The 12,832-nt window shown below is 54.1% G+C and overlaps 5 protein-coding genes across 5 annotated transcripts; 2 read left to right on the top strand and 3 right to left on the bottom strand.

Moving 5' to 3' along the window:
- Positions 1-115: 115 nt before the first annotated feature.
- EV422DRAFT_549961 (ubiquitin-conjugating enzyme/RWD-like protein) lies at positions 116-1,102 on the bottom strand (the record flags this gene model as incomplete). Its single annotated transcript, XM_053071740.1, has 5 exons — positions 116-176; positions 286-359; positions 439-564; positions 780-919; positions 1,093-1,102. 5 exons carry the CDS (start codon positions 1,100-1,102, stop codon positions 116-118), a joined length of 411 nt encoding a protein of 136 aa, XP_052927887.1.
- Positions 1,103-2,691: 1,589 nt separating this feature from the next.
- Positions 2,692-4,730, bottom strand: EV422DRAFT_564706 (uncharacterized protein; the record flags this gene model as incomplete). Its single annotated transcript, XM_053072222.1, has 6 exons — positions 2,692-3,186; positions 3,256-3,552; positions 3,618-3,730; positions 3,805-4,020; positions 4,091-4,386; positions 4,456-4,730. 6 exons carry the CDS (start codon positions 4,728-4,730, stop codon positions 2,692-2,694), a joined length of 1,692 nt encoding a protein of 563 aa, XP_052927886.1.
- Positions 4,731-5,754: 1,024 nt separating this feature from the next.
- Positions 5,755-7,542, top strand: EV422DRAFT_518560 (uncharacterized protein). The gene is made up of 3 exons (XM_053069534.1): positions 5,755-6,452; positions 6,518-7,027; positions 7,091-7,542. The coding sequence occupies exons 1-3, from the start codon at positions 5,975-5,977 to the stop codon at positions 7,162-7,164; spliced, it is 1,062 nt and encodes a 353-aa protein (XP_052927885.1). The 5' UTR covers positions 5,755-5,974; the 3' UTR covers positions 7,165-7,542.
- Positions 7,543-8,577: 1,035 nt separating this feature from the next.
- EV422DRAFT_493372 (P-loop containing nucleoside triphosphate hydrolase protein) lies at positions 8,578-10,770 on the top strand (the record flags this gene model as incomplete). Its single annotated transcript, XM_053067670.1, has 2 exons — positions 8,578-10,560; positions 10,660-10,770. Coding segments are annotated over 2 exons (2,094 nt in total), but the record flags the coding sequence as incomplete, so codon positions are not given.
- A 944-nt stretch (positions 10,771-11,714) lies between these two features.
- EV422DRAFT_504071 (uncharacterized protein) lies at positions 11,715-12,252 on the bottom strand (the record flags this gene model as incomplete). Its single annotated transcript, XM_053068406.1, has 3 exons — positions 11,715-11,825; positions 11,860-12,035; positions 12,111-12,252. 3 exons carry the CDS (start codon positions 12,250-12,252, stop codon positions 11,715-11,717), a joined length of 429 nt encoding a protein of 142 aa, XP_052927883.1.
- Positions 12,253-12,832: the final 580 nt, after the last annotated feature.

Below are 12,832 nucleotides of genomic sequence, written 5' to 3'. Positions count from 1 at the left end.
CGACCTCCCCCCACACGCCGCGCGCCGCACACCCCGGGATGTCCTCTCCATACGCCCTCGCACAGCCCCTTCTCTGCACGAGGAACCCGCAACGCAATACGCGCACAGTGAAAGCTTAGAAATAACTGTTTTCGGCGGGCTGGGCGAGTTTCCTGTTTGACGGGTTGGCCATTTCCCTGTGTACATAGAGTGGTTGAGTTAGCATTCTCGTGTACGCGTGGGATGGAATGCAATAGCCAAGAGCAGTCCTGGTGGATCTACGACCGAAGGTGAAAAAATCCTTACCTTCTAAGCTCGCCCAGCACCGTTTCCAGCGTGTAGCTCCTCTTCCAGTTGTCTAGGCATGCGAGTTTCTCTACCTGTGAACGCGTAGGGAAATCAGAAAAGGGGTTTAGAAATGGAAAATGGTATATGTCAGAATAGCTGGTGTCTCCTTACCTTGCCGGACTTCTGGTTGACGCACGGGAGGTTGATCTTGGACAAGAAGGAGATGGTTGGCGGGCGGTCGGGGTACTCGGGCCCGCAGAAGATCTTTAAACTGTAGATGCGGTTTTCGTGGATCGTCTACGGGAGGGCAGAGAGGGGTGTGGGTGGTCAGTTTTGAGCTTTCACTTCCCATGGAGCTAACATCCCTGCATCCAAGCGGCATATCTCGGCTCCGCCTCAGGAAACACCTCCCATCCACTCTAGGTAGACCCTCCCCTTTGCCCCCTTCGTAGCCGGCCATGCCTCCAACTACACAGATCGTCACAAAGGGAAATACCGCTACGAAAACTCACATGCCCTGGCCCAATAATAGTCCCATTCCAATTCGACATCATCAAGTCGTCGCCGTCCGAAAGGCCATAGCTCGTCGTGCCGTCACCGATTCCCTTTTCGCCCTTTTCGAGTTCCTCGAGGAGGCGGAAATTGCGGGGGACTGGATGGGGGATGGATTCGGAAGCGGTGGGAAGGTTGGGGTTAGGAACAGCTGGTGACTAGTTGTCAAGCTCGGCGGGGGTCAAGACGGCCTCCCCGAAGTGGTGTTGCGCTTCCCCGCCGTCTCTTGGGCGCAACACTCAAAGTCCCGTTCTCCACCAATTCCCTGCTTACCTTTGGCCATCTTGCGAGGGTGATCAGTTGTGGGTTGGAGAGTTGTAGGCCTAAGATTGGCTTCGGTCTGAGCAAGGCTGCAAGCAGGGAAGACGAGCCGAGAGCGGACGGAGGGGTGGCTGCGGCCCGTGGGTATGTGGATTGGTGCTGCTGAGCTGCGTTTTATGCGAGGGCTGCTCTGGCTGTTGTTGTGCGTCAGACGCGGCGGAAGGCGGAGGAGCAAATTCATCGAAGGACAACACTCCTCAGCACATCCCCCCCTAAAGTCCAGAAAAGCCACTTATGCACACATCGACACTCTTCATATCCGACCACCCGATTCTCCCCGTCTATGTACGCAACATTTGGAAGAATCACTCTCAGTTCATCAATAGTCAATCCCACGCACTTTGGAAAACACCATCGTATTTAGTCCGTTCATTATTGCACCCAATCGCATCCTTTCGTAAGATTCCCTCAAACACTTACCCAGTCGCCTCGCCACCGCCGCGCCGGTCCAACCCACGCTCTTCTTGTGCAAACCGAGTCAAACGTTGAACCGCTTCCGTGATGTACCCTTGCCCGGCGTACTCGGAACGCACCCAGGAGCCCAGATCCGCACTGCGCACCTCCCACTTCAGACGGTGGAACCCCGCAACTGCCCACAAGACGACCCGTTTGCTTGCAGAAAATCTGGACGCCGGAAGTCCTCGCCCGCCATATACGCCTTCTCGGCGCGCGCTAAGGACTGTTGTGCATCTTCCAGAGTGCGACGGACGTGGGTCCAGGACATCCAAGCAAGTAGTTCCGGTCGGCTTGCTTGTATGGCATTCACGAGCTCCTCGGCATTGCCAACCGCGGACAGCGGAGGATGAGGCGTTCTGACTCAAACTGCGGGGGAATGTGCGTCAGTCTACTTCCGGGCCGCGGCGGCGGCGATGGTAGGGATCGTCGTGCTCATAGTTCTGGTTCTCTAAGAACGGTTGTTGGAAAGCGCCTTCTGTAGAATCGTCAATCTCGCAGCAGGGAATGAGGACCGAGCGTAAGCTGAGCATTTAAATTTGAGTTAAACTAGTTTATTGCACGTGACTGAGACTGCTCACGTCACTCCGCCAAAAGGTTGAAAGACGGTGAATAAGCTACGAGGAATCGAAACAGAAAATGATGAAATCAAAAAGAAAACTTAAGTCTTTGGGAGGGTATATGCACAAAACTCCCGCCTCTCCTCAAACATCCCAAATACGTACCCAAGCAAAAAGGGATGAGAGTTAGAAAAAAAGGTTCTCAATTGAACCGAAAAGAAAACAAAAAGCATGATGTTTCAAAATCATCAGCGAAATATAAAACTACATACATAAACGACAAAGAAAGTACGGAAGTTTGGGTGGCGGATGGGATCTAGGGGACAGGGCGGAATAGCGGGAGGGGAATCATAGATAGGTATAAGGGTATGCAAAGCCGTGGGGCAGAGGGGGAGTGGAGTTTGGGTGATGGGAGGTGGGCTGCGATGGAGAGGCTGTTAGCGATGTGGTGCGTAAGTTCAGGGGAGGTATCGAGATGCGACAAAGGTCCTACCATAGAAGGTTGTTTCAACGAATAATGACAGTGCTCGACGTCGCATCACTGCAGCGAACTCTGCGCCTCACTAGCCCGCCTCGACGTCATCGTATTCCTCACAACATTCTTCTTAACCACCCCTGAATTCGGCGCGACTCCCAACCCCGCCTCGCGGCCCTTACTGCTGCTACTCCCCGTACTCCCACTCGACCCCTTCCGTTTCGCCGTCTTCGCCTTCCACGACCTCGCCTTTTCCGTGGCCCTCCCAAAATATTCCTCAAGCAAGTGCACAATCTGCACCCTACTTTGAGTCTGTATCACAGCGCGGCGTTGCGCAAGGCGGAGGACGGCGTTGAAGCCCGGGATGACTTTATCCGGGACCTGTTTTTCGATGGTGCGCAAGAGGATGGGCATCAGGTCGGCGTTGGCGTGGACTACGCAGCGGCGGAGGTGGCGTTCGGTTACGGTGGGCATTTGTTTGTTGCCGCGGGGGCGGAGGAGGAAGCGGACGCTGTCGGAGGAGCTGCAGTCGATGGCGTAGGTTAGGAGTTGGGAGAGCTGTGTTATATGAGAGGGGATGTTAGCCTGAGCGTAAACTAAATGGATCAGGGATATGGTTTCACGTACCCGTTCCCGATCCCATTCCAGGTTCTTGATGAGGTACTGGAAGATCTCCGCCTTTTCCAACGCAATGATATGTTTCAACGGATCCATCCCAAACACAAAGTCGTTCTGGATGTTTTCGAACGATGCCCCCTCCTTGATGAGCATCTTCACGCCTTTGAGATCCCCGTCGAGGCATGCACGCCGCAGGGCTCTCTTGAGGGCGAGGTCTGATTTCGGCGGTGGGTTGGCACCTAAGTACTCCGTGAGCAGCTCGACGCCAAACTCGAAGGACTCGTCCACCGCGAGTTGAAGGCAGCACTGTGAGGCGTATAAATTGTGAGCGATGGATGATGAATCACATGGACGAGGACAATGGAGCGTACCGAGAGAACTTCTACTCCGTCTGATGTATCCCATCTGTCCAGATCGTGCGTTAGGAGGAGCTTCATGATGTGGAGATGCTTGTTCTTTGTGGCGAGCAGAAGTGCTTCCGTGGCTGGACCAATGGTAATTGAAGTATGTGTAAGATTCCGTTCCCATGCTTCTCGCCTCTGAGAAGACTTCACTCACTCTTCCTCAAATACGTCCGCAACTCCGGCGCGAAGAACGTTTCTTCCCAATGCGGACCCGCGTCGAACAAGTGCGTCATGACTTCAAATGGAGTGGTCGATAAACCTGTGTACGGGTTGATAAAGCGGTGGACATGCGTAACCATCTTGTGTTTCAGCAGGGCCTTGACCAGCATGGAGTTGCCGCTGGCGACCGCTGTGAGGAATACGCGAAAGCCTGAAGCGTTGAATTGTAAGTATGATGTCTTGAACGCCCATTGGAAGGTCATCATCTGATAATAACACACCTTCATTGGTGAACAGCAACGGCGTCCCCGTGGTCGGATTCCACTTGCAGAAATTGACATCGAATCTGTACTGTATCACCAGCTTCTCCATCGTCTCCAGGCGTGCAACCGTGAGGAACGGAGGTGTGTGAATATGCAGACCGGAGGCATAGGGCAGGAGCTCTTTGAACGTCTGGCCATCGTTTTTGTGCAGCGACAGATCGTCGTAGTGGGTTAGGCCGTATTTGAGCAGCGGTACCACCAGATGAGCTTGGTTGGTGTGTTGGAAGCGGGTGAGCGCCCTCTGGATGACATATCTGCAGATGTCGATAAGGTTAATCAAATGTGTACAATTTCCCACGAAATCGAGGAATTGCATATCATACCTGGGAACAACGGGCACGAACTTGAATACCAGCTCCAAAGCCTCTACAGAGAGCAATTTTGTCCATCTAAGCGAGCCCTGCACTGCATCCGCCGGACCATACTTCTGCAGGAACCACTTTGCCCGCATCCCCGGTCGAGCGCCTATGGTGTGCAGCAGCTTGCATGTTCTCACGAGCCGAGAAGGGTCATGGCAGTGAGCCAGCACTGCTTCGATGAGCTCTTCGGGGAGTGTGACCAAGAAGGTGGGTTTGGTTTCTTTCGAGTTGGTCAACATATTCGTGACCGCTATTGAATTTGAAGAATGGTAAGGTCTCGTGGGAAAATCACGGCAGAAACGTGAACCATCGAAACATACCTTCGCTCGTCAATCTGCGAGTCACGCCCGGTTATGTCTTCCGTGGGGAACTGAAGGTTTGTTGACGAGGTAGGCTAGGTAGGCTGAAGTTTTTGACACGACGGTTCCTCTATTGACTGTCGAATTACTGGTGCTGGCCAAATATTGACGAGTTCCTGCAACGAATGAAGGCGACGAGGGAATCTCTGTATCCTGCTGCGTGAGAGGGAGTGACGTCGGCTCCACTTCGAGAGATTGAGGCGCTGTGGGCTTTCGCAAGCTGGTGTGTCCTGTAATTTGCGATAAAGTGCAATGGGGGCGTGGGAAAACCGTAAACCGGCGTAGGAGTTTGTGGAGGGCCGTCACTGCTTAGGGGAGTGAATTTGGGATGATGCATGCGCGCATTTTGTGGCGGGCAGGCTGAGACATGATGATGTTCATTATTGGTGACCGTGACTGCTTCGTATGGGTTCTCATCACGTCAGCACTCACCACCACATTCCTGAATGGTGGAACTGGCGACTGTCCCCTACCCAAACAACTCTGTAATGGGAACATGCACACTGAATATGTACTGTAGGTGTATTTCGAGACCTTACGCTCCATTTGATTGCTGCATATCGTATAGAGAATGTAAATCATTCATATAAGCGATAGGCAGCCTGGTAAGTGTGCACTTCAGGGCAGCTTTGTCGAGAAGGAATCCTTGTGCGGGAAACTTCAGCTGCGAGCCGATGTGCGTATGTTGCCCGGTGGTCGCCCATACGGGAGTCTGGCAAAGTGCGATGATATACCCTCCCAGCATCCAATTGCAACCCCCGTTGCCGACTTGAGATGATGGGTCCTATGTTCATACCATATCGGAAGGTGCGCGAGGTAGGGTTAGGAGAGACGTTCCGCCCCTGCGGCCAATGTTCTGCGGCCGTTTTGGCGCGTCTCGCTCGACATCGATTCTTGACCGTCTCCTTTTCCAGCCTTCTTTTTCGCCACCAAGGAAAGACTCCCACACTCTTCATCTTACTGCTATATGAACATACTATTCTGACCCTGCTCGCACTTGTCTGCTGCTACTTCTACTGAATACCGTCGGCTTGCTGCCGCTAACTGTGGTGCTCGTTTCCCAGACCAAAAACCCACACCCCATCCCGCACTTCGGCAGCTAAACCCACATACCCACCAAAACAATGAATCGCTTACGGACCTACATCCCCCTACACAACCGTCGAAACTCCAACGACGACCGGGACCACGCCCTCTCCCCAAGCAAACGCTCCCCACCCCGCCGCCGCATCACCTACCTCCTCTTTACCCTCTTCGGCTTCCTTGCCCTCTACCTCCTCTCCCACTCCGTCCCCCAAAACCATCCCATCCGTCTGAGAACAAACGAGCTGGCGACGAACGTCAAGGCGGCGGTCGGTGCGGGGTCGAAGGGACCGGATACGCTGGTGGTGTATGTGTATTATGATGGTGTGAGGAGCAGTGGCGACCCGGAGCCGACCTATAAGGGAACTCGACCGATTCAGAACGAGAATATTGAGTTCTTTTTGAAGCATGGGCTGCAGTCTAATGTGGATATTCTGTTTGTGCTGAACTCGCCGTTACCGAGCAATATCACAATTCCGGAGCACTACCCTAACATCTATGTCTGGCAGAAGGAGAACGGTAGGTGCTGCTGAACTGCCTCCTCTCTATTCCTGACTTGTTCTCATCAGACGCATTCCAACCAGCCTGCTACGACCTCGGCTCCTTCAAACAAGGCGTCGAACGCATGCGCGACGTTTACAAAAAGACGTACATAAAGTATCTCGTAGTAAACGCCTCCGTCCGCGGCCCTTTCCTCCCAACCTACGCCCAACACTCCTGCTGGGCCGACCTCTTCACCTCCCGTCTGTCGTCCACCGTCAAAATGGTCGGCACAACCTACAATTGCGACGAATGGTTCCCCAAACACGTCCAGTCCATGCTGCTCGCGTTCGACCAGGTCGGGTACGATGCGGCCATTGGGCCTATGGATTGCCCGAAGCAGTTGAGTGAGGCGATCACCACTGGAGAGATTAGGTTCACGGATAGGATTCATGAGAAGGGGTACCAGGTGGATGCGGTGATGAGCGCGTTTCATGGGATTAAGGATTTCGAGAGGGTGTGTAATCAGAAGGATGTCAACTTCCCGAACTTGTATTTCGGACGGTCGTTGCATCCGTATGAGGTGGTGTTTATTAAGAGTAACAGGAATATCGGTAAGGAGACGTTTCTCTGGTGACGGTCGCTCGGTATCAAAGACTGACTCGCCTTTCTTTTAGACGACCACATCCTAGCGCAATACACATCATGGCACAACAACATGCGCTCGCGCTGCCCGTATCACATCGAATGAAGACGCTAGACCGTCAACAAAAACGCCGGGGTCGAATCCTCCGCTTGGCTAAATACGCCATCGTATGACAGGTGTACTTCGACTGTAAAGCGGTTGGCGTAAGGCGGGTTGACGTACCCGGACAATCTTGTAGATAGAGGATGGGGAAGGGAGGTGTGGGTCTACGGTCCAACGTACGTAGTAGCATGGACGATGGACGATGGACATGCGTGGACATCTGGCCTAGCGGCCGAAGAGTCCCAAAGCCGGCGATGTAGATATATCGATGCATGACGTGATAGATTAGGGCAGGACGATGTATTTATAATTTCACTACGGGCACGAATGGCCCTATATATATCTATAATTTAGGTCTTACATAAGACTGCATGCGGGGTGGGATATCGTTTTACATCCCTTGACAATATCTGCTTTCCAGCGTCTTTGAGGTGGGGACGGGCCACTCGTGAGGAGAAGTACAATTCGCGCAAAACCATTGGATTTATACATTCATGACATGTACATGTACATTCATGACCCACAGATGCAGTTTAGAAACCACCTGAAAGCTTCGCCACGCTTGACCGTGGGTCAGCCTTCGGTGGAAAAGGCCGTCGATATCCGCCTGCGAGTTACTGCTATGCTGCCGGTTTTGTCGCTCGATCTTGTTGACGCTTCACCGACGTTGCGGTGGTATCTACGGCAGACTCGCTTATTAGATTCAGAACGTTCTTGAAGACCCAATACTGCAAGTCGGTGTCGACGCGACGAAGGCATGTTGTCCCGGACGCGTTGCAAAATACTCCCCCTCGTGGAGTCACGTGAGTGACTTAAACCAAGCGCGAAATTCCGCCCTGGATTCACTCACACGTCGGACGTTGTCGGGGTTTTCGCTCAGCTCGCTCAAGGCTGCGTATTAGACAGCGAGGGGCGGATCAAGGACCTCGCATCGTGGCACGCCGGCTCAGGGCACTTGCAGGTATGCACAAGTCTGGCCATTCATACGTTCTTCATGGTGAGTGAACATGTGCTGACACGAACGGCGGAAATTCGGCTTCGACAGTTAGGTCATTACATAGCACGGCTGTAGGAAGAGACCTTTGCCAAATATGGTGGTCCCGGTCAACACCTTCTTGCAAAGGGTGGCAGCGGCGCGGGTGCCTATATTCGCTGCCGCCGCCGTGAAGCCACTCATACCTGGCCGCATCGGTATCTTCCGCGCGCCCATTGCAGAAAACACATGGTTCCGACGAGCGTACGCGGCGACGGCCGCGGAAGCTGAGGTAGCTCCGTTTGAGCCTCCTACGCCGGCGCCGCTAGATGATGGAGACTTGGTGCGTGCTTGTTGTTGCGGGTTACAGCTTTGCGTGATGGCCAGTTCTTCCGCACCTGGGGCCTTTGTACCTAACGTTGCTTCGGAATGTTTCTCAGGCACGGCTGGACAAACTCCGCAACATCGGAATCTCCGCTCACATCGACTCTGGCAAAACAACCTTAACAGAGCGCATCCTCTTCTATACTGGACGAATCAACGAAATCCACGAAGTCCGCGGCAAGGACAATGTAGGCGCCACGATGGACTCCATGGAACTGGAGCGCGAGAAGGGTATCACGATCCAGTCCGCGGCGACGTACACCAAATGGGGCGACCACGCTATCAACATCATCGACACTCCCGGGCACGTCGACTTCACCATTGAGGTCGAGAGGGCGCTGCGTGTGTTGGATAGTGCGGTGCTCGTGCTGTGCGCTGTGGGAGGCGTGCAGAGTCAGACGATGACGGTCGATCGGCAGATGAAGCGGTATAACATCCCGCGTATCTGCTTCATCAACAAAATGGACCGGGCGGGTGCGAACCCATGGCGTGTCATTGACCAATTGAGGACGAAGCTGAGGCTGAACGCCGCAGCCGTGCAGATCCCTAATGGCGCGGAGACTGGATTGAAGGGCGTGATTGATCTTGTGCAGTTGAAAGCGTACTACAACGACGGGGAGAAGGGCGAAACTATCCGCGTCGAGGACGTTCCCGCTGATCTCGTCGACCGTGCCACGGAGAAGCGAGCCGAGCTCGTCGAGTGCCTGGCGGACGCTGACGATGAGATTGCAGAGATCTTCTTAAACGAGGAGAACCCTACATCCCAGCAACTCCACGACGCGCTCCGCAGGGCCACCATTGCACGCAAATTCTGTCCGGTTTTCATGGGCTCCGCATACCACAACAAGGGCGTGCAGCCCATGCTCGACGGTGTGATCGCCTTCCTACCTCGGCCCAACGAAGTCGACAACGTCGCCCTCGACGCTGCCAACGACGAAGCCAAAGTTACCCTCTCCTCCTCCTCCTCCGCCAAACTCATCGGCCTCGCCTTCAAACTCGAGGAAGGCCGCTTCGGTCAACTAACCTACCTCCGCATCTACCAAGGCACGCTCCGCAAAGGCGACTGGATCACCAACTCCCGCACGAACAAAAAAGTCAAAGTCTCCCGCCTCGTCCGCATGCACTCCAATGAAATGGAAGACGTTTCCGCCGTCCAATCCGGCGAAATCTGCGCCCTCTTCGGAATCGACTGCGCCTCAGGCGACACTTTCACCGACGGAACCCAGGCTTACTCTATGACCTCCATCTACGTACCCCAACCCGTCATCTCCCTCTCCCTCGAACCCAAGGGGAAAGAGTCCACCAACTTCTCGAAAGCTCTTTCAAGGTTCCAGCGCGAGGACCCGACCTTTCGCGTACATGTCGACGCCGAGAGCAAGCAGACCATCATCTCGGGCATGGGCGAGCTCCACCTGGAGATCTACGTCGAACGCATGAAACGCGAATACAACGTCGACTGCACGACCGGTAAACCCCAAGTCGCATTCCGAGAAACCATCAACGCCAAGATCCCCTTCAACTACACGCACAAGAAACAGTCCGGCGGGTCGGGCCAGTTCGGGAAAGTCGTCGGGTACATCGAACCGCTCGATGAGCCACTGGAAGACGGCAAAACAGTCGAATTCGTCAACAGCACCGTCGGCATGAACATCCCCACCCAGTACATCCCCGCCATCCAAAAAGGGTTCCTCGAGGCCTGCGAAAAGGGCCTCCTGATCGGCCACCCGATCACAAACGTCCGCTTTGTCCTCGAAGACGGGATGTCGCACGCCGTCGACTCCTCCGAAATGGCGTTCAAAGTCGCGGCCGCGGGAGCGTTCCGTGAAGCCTTCCATAAAGCCGGCCCCGCGATCTTGGAACCGGTCATGGACGTGAGTTTGACTGCGCCGGCGGAGTTTCAAGGAGCTGCGATTGGGCTGTTGAATAAACGCAAAGGCACGATTGGGGATTCGGAGATTGTCGAGGATTATGTGGAGGTCAAGGCTGAGGTGCCGTTGAATGAGATGTTTGGGTTTTCGACGGACTTGAGGAGTTGCACGCAGGTATGGGTTGTTCGGAGTTCCGGATCATTTTTGTTGCACGGCACGCTACGTTTTAGGCGCCTTTCTGACCTCATATGATGTTTTGTTTCGTGCATTCAGGGTAAAGGAGAATTCGCAATGGAATACAAGCAACACAGCCCCGTCATGCCCTTCGTGCAGAACCAGCTGGTCGAGGAGTACAGGAAGAAACAGCTCGAGCAGCGCAAGTAGAGCATATGCGTTGCGCATACATTAATTTATCCTGAAGACCACATTTACACGGGAAAAGAACCTGGCTGCGGGGATACGACGGATCCCCATCGCGCTTGTGGGGCTGGAAAGTCTCATGGCGCCAGGGGCAGCGGGTGTTTGCGGATCATTGTGCATCCGCGCACTATAGATCCGCCCACATAGATAGCGCGGAACACCCATCCCCATCCCATGCGGCCTTGCCCATTCACTCGTTCACATCCACCCGCGAAGCCGTATATAGGTGCCCCCCTGCATTTTATGTAGCGTCTGTATCTGTTTAGCGTTCCCTTCCGCAATTGTTATTTATGGCCCCTTTCTTTGTATATCCACATAATCGAAACTTGGCAGAACCCCCCTCTGGGGGCGATTTCACGAAAAGGGAACGGAAAATGAAAAACTATGCGTGTGCAAAAGCAGCGATGTTCATGAGAAGGTCACAGGAAAAGGCGTCAAAAGATGACGAGGTCCCTGACCGAAAAAGTCCTCATCGTGAAATGCGTATTACCCCACACTATCCACATTACCCCGCCGTCATCCCGAAAGCCACTTCCCGAACAGAGAACTTACACGACCCGGCAGGTCCATCTGATAGACAGACACCCTGTTCCGTGTGTTTCCTTATTCGTTCAGTGTCCGCCCCTCCAAGACCCCATCGCAGTAGTGAAGCGACCGATGGCGATGGAAGTCAAGGTTGCAACTGTCCCCAAAAAGGGCTGGCTGCAACCCTGACGTACTGTACTGTATACCGCAAGCCCTCACTGACCGCTCCGGAAATACACCCCGTTCGCCCCAATGCGCGAACGATTCTGCCCAAGAGTTCGCTCGGCGCAACATTCAAGTCGTTGAGAATGTACCATCCAGTTGGCTTTGCGTCCGCTCACGGTGATAAGATGACCATGATCTATAGTTGCGCCCGTCATGCATCACAACACTCTGCATAGGATACATATGGGCTTCCTCCGTGAAGAGGCAAGATGTCCGCCGTGCTGGACATTGACGAGGTTGATGTTCAGTGTGGTTGATAGAGACATCGACTGTTGTGCGCCAGCCATAACAAGGCCTACGTACCTGGCGAGTGGTGTGCCAGCGCAGTATACGATCATACACGGTGGTTATCAAAAGGCGGAAGTCTGCAATCGATGTCGTTTTTGTCACTTTCACCTCAATCCGGAGGTTATACTCCTTTGCAACGTCTTGAAAGAGATGCGGCTGCAATTCGGACTGCGCATGGCTGGTATCATTGGCTGTCAACCTCCGATACTGCAAAAGAAGGTTGTTATCAGAATGTTCACCACGCCTGCCGAAGGGAAGACACATACCGCCGACAGGAGGGTCGAAAGGTATCGGACAACAGGTCGTGATCGACAAAATCCGGTTCAGCTCGAAGATGGCTTCGGCGCCGCCGACCACGCTGTCCTTGTGCGCCCCGGCGTAGCCATGCGGCTGATACTCAGCCACCATCGCAGCGTACGGCCGATCTCGAAGCACTACAAAAGCACCGTTTGAGCGCCTAGAGCCCCCCGAGCATCCCCACAGAACCGGTGCGGCAGCTCCCGCTGGTAGACCAACGACGGAGCTCTTCCACTCTCGGATGCGGACACCCGAAGCAGTTCCTCCCACAAGAGCTTGGTATTGATTGACACCACGGAAACTAAGGATCCTGATGTCCACCTTCGTAATCGACAACCAAGGCGGCCATGGCGTTGCTTCGAGGAGCCTCGTCACCTCCCGGCCTCGCAACCCATCCTGAGTGCCTGCTTTTTTTAGCCGGAAATGGTTCCGCCCTGTTGCTGCAATATCATGACTTTCTCACGCCAAGCGGGCTAGTTTCGTCGGTTTGGCCGATCATCCTGATGGGCCTGTTCATATCTGCTCACGCTCCATCTGTTCACGCTCACGTTTCATCTGCTCACGTGGAGGAAAGTACGTAGTCAGAGCCACGGGGTCTAGTTTGCATGAATTCCTCAGGAATTCTGTCGGGAACCTACCTGAACTGCATGCATCAACGCGGCTCCTTCTACTATGGCTCTCACACGGTCTT

Source organism: Fimicolochytrium jonesii (assembly GCF_025526975.1).
Source record: "Fimicolochytrium jonesii strain JEL569 chromosome Unknown EV422scaffold_4, whole genome shotgun sequence".
NCBI lineage: Eukaryota > Fungi > Chytridiomycota > Chytridiomycetes > Spizellomycetales > Powellomycetaceae > Fimicolochytrium > Fimicolochytrium jonesii.
This window is presented reverse-complemented; position numbering and strand designations above follow the sequence as displayed.

Excerpts from the sequence above, each read along its gene's own strand:
- EV422DRAFT_518560 (XM_053069534.1), top strand. The coding sequence starts at position 5,975 with ATGAATCGCTTACGGACCTACATCCCCCTACACAACCGTCGAAACTCC. Across the intron at positions 6,453-6,517 it reads TGTCTGGCAGAAGGAGAACG|CCTGCTACGACCTCGGCTCC; the intron begins GTAGGTGCTGCT and ends CATTCCAACCAG. Across the intron at positions 7,028-7,090 it reads TAAGAGTAACAGGAATATCG|ACGACCACATCCTAGCGCAA; the intron begins GTAAGGAGACGT and ends CCTTTCTTTTAG.